The 16,042-nt window shown below is 50.0% G+C and overlaps 1 protein-coding gene across 1 annotated transcript; it reads left to right on the top strand.

Annotated features, from left to right (window-relative positions):
- Window positions 1-1,134: 1,134 nt before the first annotated feature.
- Window positions 1,135-15,154, top strand: Plin1 (perilipin 1). The gene is made up of 9 exons (XM_005357719.3): window positions 1,135-1,219; window positions 1,831-1,889; window positions 6,010-6,214; window positions 7,749-7,831; window positions 9,137-9,389; window positions 9,903-10,075; window positions 12,293-12,496; window positions 12,890-13,135; window positions 13,869-15,154. The coding sequence occupies exons 2-9, from the start codon at window positions 1,845-1,847 to the stop codon at window positions 14,205-14,207; spliced, it is 1,548 nt and encodes a 515-aa protein (XP_005357776.1). The 5' UTR covers window positions 1,135-1,219; window positions 1,831-1,844; the 3' UTR covers window positions 14,208-15,154.
- The last annotated feature ends 888 nt before the right edge of the window (window positions 15,155-16,042 follow it).

The raw sequence follows: 16,042 nt of genomic DNA on the forward strand, positions 1-16,042 counted from the left end.
GATCTCTGTGAGTTCGAGACCAGCCTGGTCTACAGAGCTAGTTCCAGGACAGGCTCCAAAACCACAGAGAAACCCTGGCTCGAAAAACCAAAAAAGAAAAAAAAACAAACACCATCACCTCTGCAGACTTAGGTGAACAATGATTCTCCTTCCTGTTCTGGAGGTTATCTTAGGCTAGGTAAAGTTTCACCCCGCCCCCTTTCCTCAGTGCTGAAGATCAAACCCAGGGTCTTCAACTGCTAGGCAAGCGCTCTGAGCTCCGCCCCCTAGCCCCTAGTTTGTTGAATCGAGCGAGCTCTTGCTCTGTAGCTCAGGTTGCCCTCAAATTATCAATCCTGCCTCAGCATCCTGAGTGCTGGGGTTACCGGCACGTACAACCAGCTTCAAAATGTTTTCTTTAACTTTCGAGATTTACAGAGGTCAAAACGGTTCTCTCAGAGCCCAGATTACTGCAGACTCAGCTCTATCTGGGCTTCTTTTCTGGGAATTTATCTTTTTTTTTTTTTTGGTTTTTCGAGACAGGGTTTCTCTGTGGCTTTGGAACCTGTCCTGGAACTAGCTTTGTAGACCAGGCTGGTCTCGAACTCACAAAGATCCGCCTGCCTCTGCCTCCCAAGTGCTGGGATTAAAGGCGTGCGCCACCATCGCCCGGCGTGGGAATTTATCTTGATAGTCATAGATTAATACAGTAAACTGAACCCCATCCCTGTGTGGGTTTGAATCGTGCTGTTCAACAGTCATCCTTGCTAGCAAATAGCAAAGCATGGGAGACACTCTATGGGAGTACTGTTGCATAGAAACTTTTGGGGGAAGGGACCAAAGATTGGGGACAGGGACAGAATGGCATGGAACTTTGATCTTAGAGGTTTAATGGCACAAATACTAGTGCCTTCTTTATGGAAAGCAATTTTTGTCCGTTGAAAGCCAGAAATATTCTGGAACTACTGTCTCGGGGCTCTGGCACAGTGCTCTGTCAGCTCTGTGAGCAACCTTGTCATTGGCTAAGCATCCCCCATAGAAGCTAGAGTGAGCCCAGGGGACATCCTGGGTCAGACAGCTATGGCAACGGGCCGGCCCAGCTTTCTCTTCCTCCTTGCCCTCCTCCAATTGGGAGGTCTGAGAGGCATTGCCCAAGATTCCCTGGAGTGGCTGGAGGTGCTTCTGTGGAGGAGACTTTCCATAGCTGGGGCTTCTGAGACTGAGGTGGCCGTCCGCTGCAGTGAGTGTGGGGGTTCTCGGGTGTCTGCCTTACCCTGCTGCTTTCTGAGTGTTAAAGGGGAAGGGGCTGGGAGAAAGAGCAGATGGAAAAATTCCGAGGGCACAGTGTTCTGCAGGGAGACCACTGAGGCAGACCAGAGCAGAACGGCCATGGGCTTACCCAGAAGACAGTTCTCTGGGAGGCTTACCTAGCTGGCAAGAGAGGGAAATGGTAATTAGCTAGAATTTTGTCATGAAGAAAGGACTAGACTCTACCTGACACTCATTCTTCAGTCTCTTTGGGACTCTGACTTAAGAGCCCCAGACTTCATCCTGAACTTTTTCTCTCATTCTCTCCTTATCTGTATATAATTACCTGCAATTTCTTTTATCTTGAGGCCTTAAAAAAAAAAGCAGACATCAATTTTGAGCAGACTATGGAGCTCTTTTTTGAGCAGAATAGGAGACTTGTTGTGTCGGGGCTCCAAGGAGTGGCTCTTGTATGGGACATTCGTCCCCCACCTAGGGCAGCTGAACTCCCGGATGGCTGGCGGGTGGCTGGGAGAGGTCGGGAGTCGCCCTGCGGACTGCAAGCCTGTGGGCTTCTGATGGACCTGGGACTCTGCTTTGCAGCCTGAAGAGTAAGGATGGCAATGAACAAGGGCCCGACCCTGCTGGATGGAGACCTCCCTGTAAGTAACCTGGCCTCTCGTGTGAGACGGGGGAATGGACAACCAAGGGAGGGGAGCGCAGAGAGGGAGAGCCAGGGAGCCTCAAGCAAGATGAGTCTGCCTTACTCTCTCAACTACTCCTGCCCTTGCCACCGTTAGCAGGGGTGTTTGGGGGGAACTGGGGGAAAGAGACAATGCCTATGAAGGTCTAAGAGCCTTGGAGAGAAGGGTAGGAGGGGGAACTGGAGAAAAGAGACCAGGCCTACGGAGGTCTAAGCACCTCGGAGAGAAGGACAGGAGTGTTGGCTGGGGGTTAAAGAGAGACAGGGCAAGAACTCACCATGCCTTAAACCCCAAGGCAAAAGTGAACCACTCAGGAGGACATGCATGCCATACGGAACCCATGCAGTCAGTGGCCCTGCAATGCCCTCACTGCCTGTGCTGCCATGTGTGGGAATAAACGGGACACACAGTGTGTCCGTCATTCATCTCTGGCCTGGTTTTCACCATGATTTTAAATAATTCGGATACTTTTCTAGGCCCTTGATATGTTTTGCTAAAACCTCTCTGATTTGGGTACAGTTCAGATAGTTTGCGACATTCAGAGTTATGAGCCTATCAGAGACTAAACTCATCCTTAATTAGACTTTACTGAACCTCCATTCTGGGGATAGCTGCCTTGTTTTGTACTAAACCGTAACAGGGGTGAAAATGGGTCGCAAGAAACGCTAAGACTTTTTCAGTTAGTTGTTTCTTCCATGTTCAGCCTGTTTTTCTTTTAACCTTGTCCAAAACAACTCTTGAAAGTACTGTCCAAAACGTTAAGGAGAATATTTCCTCACATTCTCCAAACCCCTTTCTCCTACTGATATCTGACTCACCAGCAGGATGATATACTATGGATATAATAATATGGTTTCTTTGTCCCAGTGCCCGAACTGTTCTCCTTGATGGTTCTGCTAACTTGACCCCCTGCAAGCAGAGCCCGTCACAGGGTGCATCTGAAGTGATACAGAGCTGGAGCAGAGGGGTCAACCCTGGAGAGCTGGCTTGTATTACTTTTTGAATGGACAGTCCTTAACATTCACAAGACTAGGCAAAAGGATACAAGGTCCCAGGTAGTTTTGACTCATTGGCCAATCTGCCTCATCCTCACCCAATCGTTACTTTATTTTATCTTAATTTATTTGGAAGCAAATTCCATATAGTCCATTTCAAACCTGACTTGGAGACAGTCCAATATGGTGAACATGCTTCTAATCTCAGAATTTGGGAGGTAGAGGCAGGAGAACCAGGTGCTGGTTATAGAGTGAGTTTAAGGCCAATCTGGACTAGATGAGACCCTATCTTTTTCTTTGAGACGGGGGTTCTCTTTGTAGCAGTTCTGGCTGTCCTGAAAGTCACTTTGTAGACTAGGATGGCCTTGAACTCACAAAGATCTGCCTGCCTCTGCCTCCTTGTGCTAGGATCAATGACATGTCCCATCACAGCCAATGAGACCCTGTCTCAGAAATACACACACACACACACACACACACACACACAAATCAAATCAAACCTGACTGATTTCCTGGCTCTGCTACTTACTATCTGTGTGATCTTGGGTAAGTCAAATCTTATCTCTGAATCTCAAATACTTGAAACAGCGAATGAATGTTAGGGTTGAGATCAAGGCGCCCTGACCAGAGTCCCGGAGCATAACGACCTTTAGTAAAGGTCGCTTCCTACCACGCAGCCAGACTCATTCCTTCACTCTAAGATTGGGCTTTTTCTCACTCTCTAAAGCTTAATTATGCAACTGCGGACAAAGCAAAATGCTTTGGTAAGAGTAGGACATCCCAGTAAGAAGAGAGGACCACAGTGCACCCCAAAGGCTCAGACTCACTGGAGTACCGGCTTAAGAAAGGCTGTGTCAGATCCTAGAGTGTCATAAGGAAAGGGTCACAAGAGCATCGTGTGACCCGTTTATAAGCTAAGATAGAACGTGTAGCCGTTTCCTACAGAATAGGGACCTCTGCAGGTTGTCACTGACTGGAAGTGTGTGAAGGGCTGACACACAAAAGCTGAAGGAGATTTGTTTAGGGTTGTTCCAGCGGGGCGGGGGCGGGGTGTGGAGGCAGGCTTCAGCTCAGCCAAGTTACCCCACAAGGGCACCAGCCGCTCTGTGAAGGCATCAAGCCCACCAAGGAGATAGCCAAATACAAGTCTAGTGAGACTTTCTGGAAAGGATTCTTGCTGAGGAGCCCCAGGAGGCCTCAGATCTGCTAGTCTGTGTAGTCAAGAAGAGCCCACGGACTTATGAAAAAGAAATGCTTTACTTTTGCTGGATCCAAAGAATGTTTGGGGCAAATTCTTCCAGATAAAGCTGTTTTCTATTATATATCTTGTATCAGACCTCTTTCCAATAATATGATGATTGAACACACTTGTAAGTAATCAAACCTTCCATTTAATTAAAAGTATTTATTAATATTTTAAGTTGTCATACCACAAGGCTATCAACACATGACAGGGCTCATGTGAGCTTAACCAAGTCCATGCTAGAAAGAAGAAACCTTTACTCCTTCCCCTGCCACCTCCAGAGCTAAATAAATGCCCACCTTTTAAGTCATTGATAGTAACAGAAGCAAAAATGATATGAACTAATAAGCATGAGAATTAATGGTAAATAAGAAAGAAGTGAGTTCAAGAAGACAGAGCATTATTATTTACTAGTAAATTGTCAGTGTCTTCTAAAAATAAAATGAAATAATTTTATTCAAATTAGCACACAAATAAAAACATGCCAAGATTGTTTAAGGAAGCCACTCAAACTCTGGCCAAATGAGTATTCTATATCTCGATGAACTATTAAAATCTATTACAAAGCCAAAAAAAAAAAAAAAAAAAAAAAGAAGAGCCCACGGGCAGTGGTGGTGCTCTCCACTAATCCCAACACTGGGAGGCAGAGGCAGGCGGAGCATTATGAGGCTGAGGCCAGCCTGGTCTACAAGAGCTAGTTCCAGGACAGGCTCCAAAAGCTACAAAGAAACTTTGTCAAAAAAAAAAAAAAAAAAAAAAAAAGCTAGTTCCAGGACAGGCAGGGCTAAAAAGCGGATCTAGGAAACATATTGAGTGAGGTAACCCAGACCCAGAAAGACAAATAAAATACGTACTCACTCATAAGTGGCTTTAGTCATAAAGCAAAGAAAAACCAGCCTACAATTCACAACCCCAGAGAAACTAGACAACAAAGAGGACCTTAGAGAGACATACATGGATTTAATCTACAAGGCAAGTAGAAAAAGACAAGATCTTCGGAGTAAATTGGGAGCATGGGGATCATGGTAGAAGAGGGAGAAAGGGAGGGGAGTAGAGGAAAATATATAGCTCAATAAAAACAATAAGCAAACAAAAAGTAAAGAAGAGCCTATACTTTTCACGAGGCACAGCTCCATGTATGGCTCATTTCTCCAGGGTCAAGCTTTCACACAGGCGCTGGGAAATAGAGGACATTCTACTGGAAGAAAGGAGGCATACACGCATAATCATATCATAGCAGGGCTACTTAAGTAGGGACAGCCCAAGGACAGACAGAGCCACAACGGAGGAGAGTCAAAAGCCGGTCACGGTGGAGTCAACACGACAGTAGTTCAAGGTCATCCTTAGCCAAGTAGTGAGTTCAAGGCCAGCCAGAGCTACTTGAGATGCTGTCTCACAGAGGAGGTGAAAGTGAGAGAATCTAGCGAGCAGAAACGGGTGTGGGAGGGATGGCCAGCCTATTTGGCAGTGGTCCAGCACTTTTAGACCTGGGCCCAGAATCTCAGAAAGACCATGAAAGTGTTTAGATGAAGGGGGACTCAAACCCTCAACAAGTGCATTAACTTGGCAGTCAGTCTAAGAGGGGTGAGCTGGAATTTGGTTTGGTCCCCAGAGAACACAGGTCGCCTCAGGAGTTCCCCAGAGTCTAGGTAGTGACCAGGAAGGCATTGCAGGCAGGTTTTCATTTTCCCTGAGGGCTCCCTCATGGTCCCATGACTGAGTGCTTCCCTTAGACCTGGTCTGCCCTCACCAACGCCATGTATGACCCTAGCTAGGCTCAGTTTGCAGGGAGGTTGAGTGGGGGTGGGAGGCTCTGACTCTTTTTTTTTCCCCCTCACAGGAGCAGGAGAATGTGCTCCACAGAGTCCTGCAGCTGCCTGTGGTGAGCGGCACTTGCGAATGCGTCCAGAAGACCTACAACAGCACCAAAGAAGCCCACCCCCTGGTGGCCTCTGTGTGCAATGCCTATGAGAAGGGTGTTCAGGGTGCCAGCAATCTGGCTGCCTGGAGCATGGAGCCCGTGGTCCGCCGGCTGTCCACCCAGTGTGAGTTCTCATTGAACTTGGCAGCGCCTGCCCGCCCACTGATAATCATTGCGTGTCTGCCCGTCTGCTTGTCAGTCTGTCTGATCATCTCACAACTTGTTTGTCCCCCTCCCTGAACAACTTCCTGGTCTTTTTGTCTGCAGAGATAGAGGTATAGGTGCAGATCTCTTTGTTACTATGCATGCCTCAACTGTCGCCCGGCCTAGGGCATCCTAGGCTAACAATGACAGTCAAAGAATTTTCAAGGGGAAAGAAGGGTAGAACTATGTGAGCAGTGGAGAGAGGGGAGCCTGTGGCAGGACAGCTAGCTAACCCGACTCCAAATACAGCAGAAAGAGCAGTATCATGAACCGGCGGAGTCTCAATGAAAGCAGTGCACAAGGGCACCAAGCAAAGATGATGATGGTGAAGATGATGATGGTGGTGGTTGTAGTGGTGGTGATGGTGATGATAACGATGATGAGGATAATGATGGTGGTGGTGATGATGATGGTGAGGATGATGATGGTGATGATGATGGTGAGGATGATGATGGTGATGATGATGGTGACGGTGATGATGATGGTGAGGATAATGGTGACGGTGATGATGATGGTGGTGGTGGTGATGATGATGGTAATAATGGTGGTGGTGATGATGGTGATGGTGACGATAATGGTGGTGGTGATGGTGATAAATACCACAGGCTCTAGGCTAGCCTTCTTGGATGCCCTCATTCTGTCCAATCTGAAGACAGCCAAAGTCATCTGAGCTCTTTGCTGTTTCAAAAAAATATGAAAGAGTATCTATAAACACTCTTTAAACCCGCGCAGTCTGTGACCTCGACCATAGAGACTGCATTCTCAGCAGACCATGGGCAGTCTGCCCCTGGAAACATCTGCATCCCGGGGCTTGTCCCACTCCTCTAGGGCAACTTCATTCTCTTCCCCATGGCTCCTTTCAGCTGCAGCCATCTTGACAGCTGGGGGTTAAATCTGGGTCTAGGGACAGTTTGGAACTGCTCTAGCTGTGGCTGAATCCATCATCTCCAGGACTAAGCAAGCCCAGGCCTGGTCCCCCTGAGGCGAATGCCAGGGGCCTGGTGCCACCTGCCTCACATCCACATGCATTCTCTCACTTCCTCACAGCCTTCCAGAACACGGGATGGGGAGTCTGGGAGGAGAGAGTGCGGTCTTTGGTGGCGATTCATAGAGTTTCCATCTCTGCCCACTCCAAGTCTGCTCATCCATTCCCGCTTTGCAAACACAGAGGCTGACGGTTCTGGCTCCTGACAGGAGGGGGCAGCAGAGAACTGCTGCCCAGGGTCCTAGGAGTGAAGAACAAGGACCATGCTGAGCAGGTCTTACTGAGTCCAAAATGACCCTGCTCTCAAGGAGCCATAAGTACATGGGTACTAAATACAGCAGAGTCCAGATGACCCGGAAACAGCAGAGCTGGGATCTGTGAGCCCCGATGTGCTTCCTTTGAGACAGAGGCCACTGTTATTTCTTCGGGAGGGGGCAGAGATCATCCCAACACAGCCTTTCCCTCTCAGTCACAGCTGCCAATGAGCTGGCCTGCAGAGGCCTGGACCACCTGGAGGAAAAGATCCCAGCCCTTCAGTACCCTCCGGAAAAGGTGAGTCCTCCCTCTTCCATGATGCTCCATACACTCCACTGTGACCTCCTCTCAGGAAGGAGAGCAGCCAACGCCCTGGCTGTGTAACTTTCTGTGTTCATGGGGTGAGCACCCTCTTAGGCAGAGGGAGACCCCTCTTCCTCTTTCTATGGGGTCAGGTAGAGTTGGGGTGTCTGGTATAGCAGGTATATGCCTTGGACAAGCTTAGACAGACACTTTCAGGGTCCTCAAGGGGAGAAAGGGAGAAAGGGTTAACCCCTATGTGGTCCCTTCCAAAATTGCTCAGTCTTCTGCTACTATGGCCGTGGGATCTGGGACTCTGAGGTCTGGCACAGGACTATGTGGTGACAACAACTACCAAAGCCACCAAGTCCACTCACTGGGATCTCCAGGTCACATACACAGCCTTGAGATCCAACCCTTTATACACCATGAGGCGAAACAAGTCACTTCCCCTGGGCCACATCTTTATCTCCTCTTATCCAGTACTGGCTTCAGTAATGCCCATGGCCTCATCTACTTTACTGACCAACCACCAGCCTGTCCTACAAATCTCCCCTGAGCCCTGTGCCCATGCCCTGCCCTTGTCAACAGTCACAGCGTGGCCTTCATAGAGCCCTCTCAGGTCATCCTTGAGGATGGGGCTTGCTGCCCTCATTGTGCAGATGAGTAAACCCAGCCTGAGGTGGAGGCCACCAGGGGCAGGCCTGCGGGTCACCTCCTCTCTATTGCCCTAGACCAAGCCATGGAGGAGCTCCTGGGGTCTCAGAAGGAAGAAGGCGAGTTACTCCAGCATAAAGCTTGTCATATCTGTCAGTCAGTGTGAACTGTGAGCTGAGGGAAAGACAGAAGAGGGAGGCGAGCTTTTGAAAGACGGGGTGCCTTCTGTGAAGGAGGGTATCAGGACTGGTGCCACCAGGGGAGCTTTGGGGCTATCCTTACAGGATGGATCTTCACTCAGTCTGGAGAAGCCAGGAGACCTAGATGACTGGCACAGCCAAGGTGGCCTTTTTCTTTCCCACATATCCACATATCTCTGCTGGCCCCTGCACCCTTTTTTTAATTTTTAATTTCTCAGTTTTTAGACATGGTCTCACACTGTAGCCCAGGCTGGTCTAGAACTTGCTTTGTAGCCAACGATAACACAAAACTCATGATGATCCTCCTGTCTCAGCCTCCAGCTCTTGTATTACAAGTGTGTGTCTGGTTGCCTGGGTCTTTAAATGGGGCCCTCCAGAGAACCGGGCTCAGGGCCTGTCAGGAAATCCACACAGCTGACTGTCTCCCCCCACACACACTCCTCAGCTCGCCTCTGAACTGAAAGGCACCATCTCTACCCGCCTTCGAAGCGCCAGGAACAGCATCAGCGTGCCCATCGCAAGCACATCCGACAAGGTCCTGGCCAGCTGCGAGCTTGCCTTGGGGATGGCTAAAGAGACCGTGGAATATGCTGCCAACACCCGAGTTGGCCGACTGGCCTCTGGAGGGGCTGATCTGGCTCTGGGCGGCATTGAGAAGGTGGTAGAGTTCCTTCTGCCACCAGCCAAGGAGGAGTCAGGTAACTGCCCTTCAGACTGACTGGCTACCACTCAGAACCCGAGGATCAGTGGGAGACCCCAAGTCTTATCGCCCATGCTCTGAGATAGGGAATGCCCCTCGGAATCTCTAGAGGAGCTCAGTTCTTTGTTCCTTCCACCCTAGATGTAAGAAGGAGAGGGAGCTGGCATTGGCTAGCACCAGTGGGGTCATGGTTGGGGGTTGTGGTTGAAGTAAGGCAACCACTTTCCAGTCCAAGGCACCATACTGAGGACATTTTCTAGTCTTTCAAAAATGTATGTGTATGAGTGTTTTGATTGCATGTATATGTGTGCACCGTGTGTGGCTATGGCCTCCAATGGCCAGAGGAGGACACTGGATCCTCTGGAACTGGAGTGACAGATGTCCGTGAGCTACCATATTGGTGCTGGGAACTGAACTCAAGTCCTCTACTGGAGTGACAAGCGCTCTTGACTGCTGAGTCAAGGTCCCTCCATCCCTTTTCGATCTGTTTTCTTCCGTATCTTTTATCTAGCCTCCACTTCTGGACGGCAGAGGGATCCGAAGACTCCCAAGGCCAAACCGAGCCTCGTGAGGAGGGTCAGCACCCTGGCCAACACCCTTTCTCAACACACCATGCAGACCACTGCCTGGGCCCTGAAGCAGGGCCATTCTCTGGCCATGTGGATCCCGGGTGTGGCACCTCTGGTGAGTGTCTGCTTATAACTCTGCCTGGCCCCGCTCTGTGGGTTTCCTGGTCCCACTATCTTGGGAATATCCTTCAAGCTGGGCTGGAACCTTAGACATAAAGACAGGGATCTTAAGAGAGTGGTGGCACATGCCTTTAATTCTAGCACTTGGGAGGCAGAGGCAGGCAGATCTCTGTGAATTCAAGGCCAGCCTGGTCTATAGGACAGCTGGGGCTACACAGAGAAACCCTGTCTTAACAAACGAGCAAGCAATCAAACAAATAAATAAATAGGATCTTGAGCGAATTGCCCAGGCTATGGGAGAAGAGAAAGAACAGGACACAAACTGAGGGGTGGTCCTGATCCATCACCCTCTTCTGTCTTCCCCACCCTCTCTAGAAGTCTCCCTGACTCCCAGTCTTCATGACCCCAAGTGGATCTCCCATCCAAGTACTAACCAGGCCCGACCCTGCTTAGTTTCCGAGATCAGACAAGATCGGGCGCATTCAGGGTGGTATGGCTGTAGACCCAAGTGGGTCTCTTATGTGGGCCTGCCCACCCCTGTTTGCTATTAAAACAGTAGAAGGTGTCACCCATGAACTGTTAAAAATAAAAATTACAAAAACCTGTCCAGTGGATGGAAGTTCCAACAGCTCTTGCCCCTGAGTCCCCACTGCACCCGGACCACCTCTCCTACCCCCGCCCCCTCACCCCCATGCTCAGACCATCTCCCCACTGCACCCAGGTCAAGCTGTGTCTCCACTCATCTTGATGCAGTTAGGCTGCAGTTTTTGGAAATAAGGAACTTAGCGAGAAACTAAGAGGGAAAAAAAATGAAAGAAAAAAGGAGAAAAAAAACCCACTAAAGTCAGGCACGTAAGTGCGTGCTAATGATCTCCGCACTTGGGAGGCAGAGGTGGGAGGATTTCTTCAAGCGTGAGACCAGCCTTGTTGACGGAGTGAGTTCCAGACTATCCAGAGCTGTATCCAGACCCCATTTCAGAAGACAACAAGAAAAGATCCTCCAACAAAAATAAACAGGAAACCAGAGACAAGTAAAACAGCACGGAGAACATGGAGGTGGGGTCTGAACAGGGCTGCAGCTCAGTGGTAGAGCCCTTGCCTAGCTCACTGGAGGCCACGCATCCACAGAGCTGGAAGATGAGAAATCTCAGGAGTCGGCAGGCAGTGACTGCTTTTCAGTTGTGTGAAAGGTCTTTTTACTTTATTTTTAAAGCTTTAATTGACTAATTTTTTTGAGATGGGTTTATTCTGTAGCCCAGGTTAGCCCTTATTTTGTGGCAGTCCTCCTGCCTCAACCTTCCAAGTGTTGGGATTGCAGGTGTTGCCCATTATACCTGGCTGTGAGTGGTTTTACTTATTACTCTGTGTGTAGCCCTCTACCCCTTCTGAGATAGGGATGGATGCATGCTATGTTGGTGTGGAGGTGATGGCACCCATCCCAAGGTTAAAAGATAGCTCTCTGGGGCTGGGGCTCTTGAGAAGCAAGACAGGAGGATCCCTGCAGGTTGAAGGCCAGCCCTGTCTACATGGTGAATTCCTGCCAACCAGGGTTACACAGTGAGACCTTGTCTCAATATATGTATATATGAACCGAGGTTGGGGCTACAAACTCAAGCTTTGAATAGAAGGGCCTCGGATTCCATCTCAACATTAAAAAGAAGAGAGAATAGCCAAGATGGGTGTGTGACTGTAAAGTCAGAGGGGACCACAGACTGGGGAATACAGATGGAAGAGACTGACAAGAATCTTTTGGGATGTTGAGATAGTCTCTATCTGTTATGGTTACATAGGGTGTGCTTAGAAAGTCCCAGAGTTCTATGCTAACGATGTATGCCTTCAGTTATAGTTATTATTAATTAAAATGCTGGGGAAGAGGTTAGCTAGATGGCTCGGTGGTTAAGAACATTTGTTGCTGCAGAAGACCCAGGTTCAATTCCCAGCACCCACATGGTGGCTCACAGCCACCCATAACTGTAGTTCAAGGGAATCTGATACTCTCTTTTGACCCCTGTGGGCACCAGGCACACAGGTGGTACACATGTATTCACATAAAATAAATAAATAAATAAATAAATAAATAGAAAAAAAATAAACCCAAAACCCCATGGGGCCAGACCCTGCTCACCACCCCTGTTCCTGTTCCTGTGTCAAAGCCTTCCAGCCTAGGGGGTCCATCCACTGAGCCATCTGTCTGCTGACCATTCTCCCGCAGAGTAGCCTGGCCCAGTGGGGTGCATCAGCAGCCCTGCAGGTGGTGTCCCCGCGGCGGCGGCAGAGTGAGGTGCGGGTGCCCTGGCTGCACAATTTAGCAGCCTCCCAGGATGAGAGCCATGACGACCAGACGGACAGCGAGGGAGAGGAGTCCGATGAGGAGGAAGAAGAGGGATCAGAGACTGAAGAGAACGGGCTTGGAGAGGTGATGAGGGGACTGAGCGCTTAAGGCCGCACAGCCCGTGGGTGGGGCTGAGAAGCAGAGAAGCTAAGTAAAATAAAGGACTCTGTCCCCAGGTCACCCCCAATCCACAGCCAACTAAGTATCACTGTGTCACTCAGCGGGCTTCACAACTCCCAGAAAAGTAGGCAGGGTGGGGATTGCTGCTCCATTTTGCAGATGAAAAGTTGGGGGGGGGGTGGCGCGTTCAGAGAGAGGAAGTGACATGCCCAAGGCCACACTACCCACAGCTAGGGACAGAATCTCCCCCCCCCCCCCCCCCCCCGTCTCTTTTCCCCTCTAGCTCTGGGCTGGTGGTTAGGGAAAGGATCAGAGGAGTTGATGCAGGGCAGGAACTAATGGTTCTCTGGCCCGCAGGTAACAGCCCTGCCCAACGCGAGAGGCCTCCTGGGTGGGGTGGTACACACCGTGCAGAAGACTCTCCGGAACACTATCTCAGCAGTGACTTGGGCACCAGCGGCTGTGCTGGGCACGGTGGGAAGGATCCTGCACCTCACACCAGCCCAGGCTGTCTCCTCCACCAAAGGAAGGGCCATGTCCCTATCGGATGCTCTGAAGGGTGTTACCGATAACGTGGTAGACACTGTGGTACACTATGTGCCGGTGAGTCCCACTCCAGGGCCACCTTCTCCCAAGACAGATTTGTCTGAAGGAGATGTAGGACACCCCCGCCCTCGCTTCTTCCAGCCTCGTGGAGACCCTTCTCCAATCTTCAATACTCAAAGCCTTCTTACAGACTAATCTTTGCCAACCCAGAGCACAGACATTCATAGCCCTGGCCTCAGATCTCTCCCCTACATTGTGCCTCTCCTTTGATGATGGAGTCACTGGTCTGTGAGTCCTTAGAGGCTCAGACCTCCCCTTTAGCTCCGGAGGAAGGGCCTGGCCATAAGCTTTCAGGGCAACCTGCACAGTAGGCTATGCATTCTAGGAAGAGTAGCTGGCCCTAGGTCAATTCTATCAACAGCAGCGCGGGGTGGGGGTGGGGGGAAGCCAAGACTAATACCGTCTTTTTGGGAATCCCTGACACCCTCTCCAAAGGTTGAGCAGGGTGAGCAGGCTGAAGTAGAGCTTGGTGGAATGGGAGGGACCCCTAGAGCTGGCCAGGGAAAGGTTACTTAATCGGCTTCAAGGAGAGGACTCCTCCCACTACTAGAGGCGACCAGAGTTCTTAAAACCTCAGGGGTCTCTCGGATACCCCCATCCTGATGGCTTACACCCCAGTCTGCGCCCTTGTGATTGCCCCCCCCCCCGGAGCGGGGAACTAGGCCAAAAGCTATAGAAAGGGGGATGAGTCCAAAGAGAAGGATCCCTAACCAGAGTGCCCTGCTGTCAGCTTCCCAGGCTGTCCCTGATGGAGCCCGAGAGCGAATTCAGAGACATCGATAATCCGCCAGCAGAGGTCGAGCGCAAGGGGTCCGGGGCGCGGCCAGCCAGTCCGGAGTCCGCGCAGCGTCCGAGCCAACCTCGCGGTGGCTTGCGCAGCGTGCGGGGGCTCAGCGCGCCCTCCTGCCCGGGTCTGGACGACAAGGCGGAGTCGTCTGCTCGTCCAGGCTTCCTGGCCATGCCCCGGGAGAAGCCTGCGCGCAGGGTCAGCGACAGCTTCTTCCGACCCAGCGTCATGGAGCCTATCCTGGGCCGTGCACAGTACAACCAGCTGCGCAAGAAGAGCTGAGCGACCTGCGTCCCTGCTCGCCCCGGCGCCACCCCATGGAAGGTTCGCCTCTCACCAAGGAAACAGAAACCACACTTCTAAGTGGGCCTCTCTGTCAGGGTGGCTCCTCGGAAGCCTGAGCTACATCCCCACGATGCTGCACACATTTCTAAAGCATCCTTTGGGGGTTTGGCCATCACAGGCAGTTTTTAAGGGGCACCAGAGTAGCGGGCGATTTTCATGTCATGGCTTTCTTTTCTTTCTTTCTTTTTTTTTAAACTAAAAAAGTAATTGCTTAATTCAATTTCTCACTTCTGTGTCAAAATTTGTGGCAAAATGACACCTGACTAGTTCTAAAATTCATATCCTTTCTCTGTGAACATTTTTTTGGTAGTGGGTCAGTTGACAATTTCTTTTCTTTTCTTCTCTTTCCTCCCTTTCCTCCCTCTCTTCCCCCTCTCTCTTTCCTCTTGTTCTTCTCCCAAGTAGCACAGGCTGGGTCCTTTTCCAGTGCTAGGAGATACCGGCTCTGGCCTGCTCCCTCTGAATGTCAGGAATTCCTGGTGCTTTTTTTTAGCTCTGAGCTTTGAGACCCTCTGATAACCTGGCTCTCAGCACACCGCTTTAAAAAGAACAACGAGGTGCCAAAGCTTTTGTGCGCTCATTTAGATAACAGTTCAGACTTTGCGTCTCTCTTGCTTGCACAGTGGAGCCTCGGGTCCCTATAGCCCCAGCTCTTGCTCACAGCCACGGTTCCCTCTCAACACTCTTGCCTTCCACCTGTGTAGTCACTGCTGAACGCTGATACCCCAGACGCTGGGAGCCGACAGTGGTCACCTTTAGCCTAACAGCGTATACTATATAGAGCACATATCCATAGCCACCATCCATTCCAAATCCCATATTTTTGGAGAATATCAATATTTGATCAATCTAGGGAATTCATAAATACACTTGTAACGTTCAAACATTGCGAGGTGTGTGTTTTCCTTTCTGGATTTCTCAATTCTCTTTTATAAAAACAGCCACATGCCGGGCAGTGGTGATGCACGCCTTTAATCCCAGCATTTGGGAGGCAGAGGCAGGCAGATCCTGTGAGTTCGAGGCCAGTCTGGTCTACAAGAGCTAGTTCCAGGACAGGCTCCAAAGCCACAGAGAAACCCTGTCTCGAAAAACAAAAACAAAAATACAAACAAACAAAACCAGCCACACTTCAGTTTCTTATGCTTCCTTCCAGTTATAGGCTACGCTTGGGCAAGCACATATGTATAAACACCTATCTTTGTTTACACAAACCGTGGGTGGCATCCTCCCTGGCTTTAATCCCTCATTTTAAAATGCTTATTACACTTTTTTTTTTTTGGTTTTTCGAGACAGGGTTTCTCTGTGGCTTTGGAGCGTGTCCTGGAACTAGCTCTGTAGACCAGGCTGGTCTCGAACTCACAGAGATCCGCCTGCCTCTGCCTCGCGAGTGCTGGGATTAAAGGCCTGCGCCAGCACTGCCCGGCTTGCTTATTACACTTTTTAAAACGGTTTTTTCTTTTACTTTACATGTACGAATGTTTTTCCTCACATATATGTGTCTGTGCAGCATGTGTGTGCCCAGTGCCCATGGAGGTTAGAAGAGGGCACTGGATCCCCTGGAACTGAGTTATATATAGGTGGTTAGCTGCCTTGTGGGTGCTGGAAGTAAAATCCTGGTCCTCTTCCAAGGCAACAAGTGCTCTCAAGCACCGAGCCATCTTCCCAACTCATCAACTGTACATCCTAGCCATTTTTTTTGTACTGGAATCAGAAGCCCTATGTTCTCTTTTGAATGATAACCCAGAATATGAAAGTAATAAGAATAATTTGGT

Source organism: Microtus ochrogaster, chromosome 22 (assembly GCF_000317375.1).
Source record: "Microtus ochrogaster isolate Prairie Vole_2 chromosome 22, MicOch1.0, whole genome shotgun sequence".
NCBI classification, from domain to species: Eukaryota; Metazoa; Chordata; class Mammalia; order Rodentia; family Cricetidae; genus Microtus; species Microtus ochrogaster.

Coding starts and splice junctions, on each gene's coding strand:
- Plin1 (XM_005357719.3), top strand. CDS start 1,845: ATGGCAATGAACAAGGGCCCGACCCTGCTGGATGGAGACCTCCCT. Junction 1,890..6,009: donor TGCTGGATGGAGACCTCCCT/GTAAGTAACCTG, acceptor TCCCCCTCACAG/GAGCAGGAGAATGTGCTCCA. Junction 13,136..13,868: donor CTGTGGTACACTATGTGCCG/GTGAGTCCCACT, acceptor CCCTGCTGTCAG/CTTCCCAGGCTGTCCCTGAT.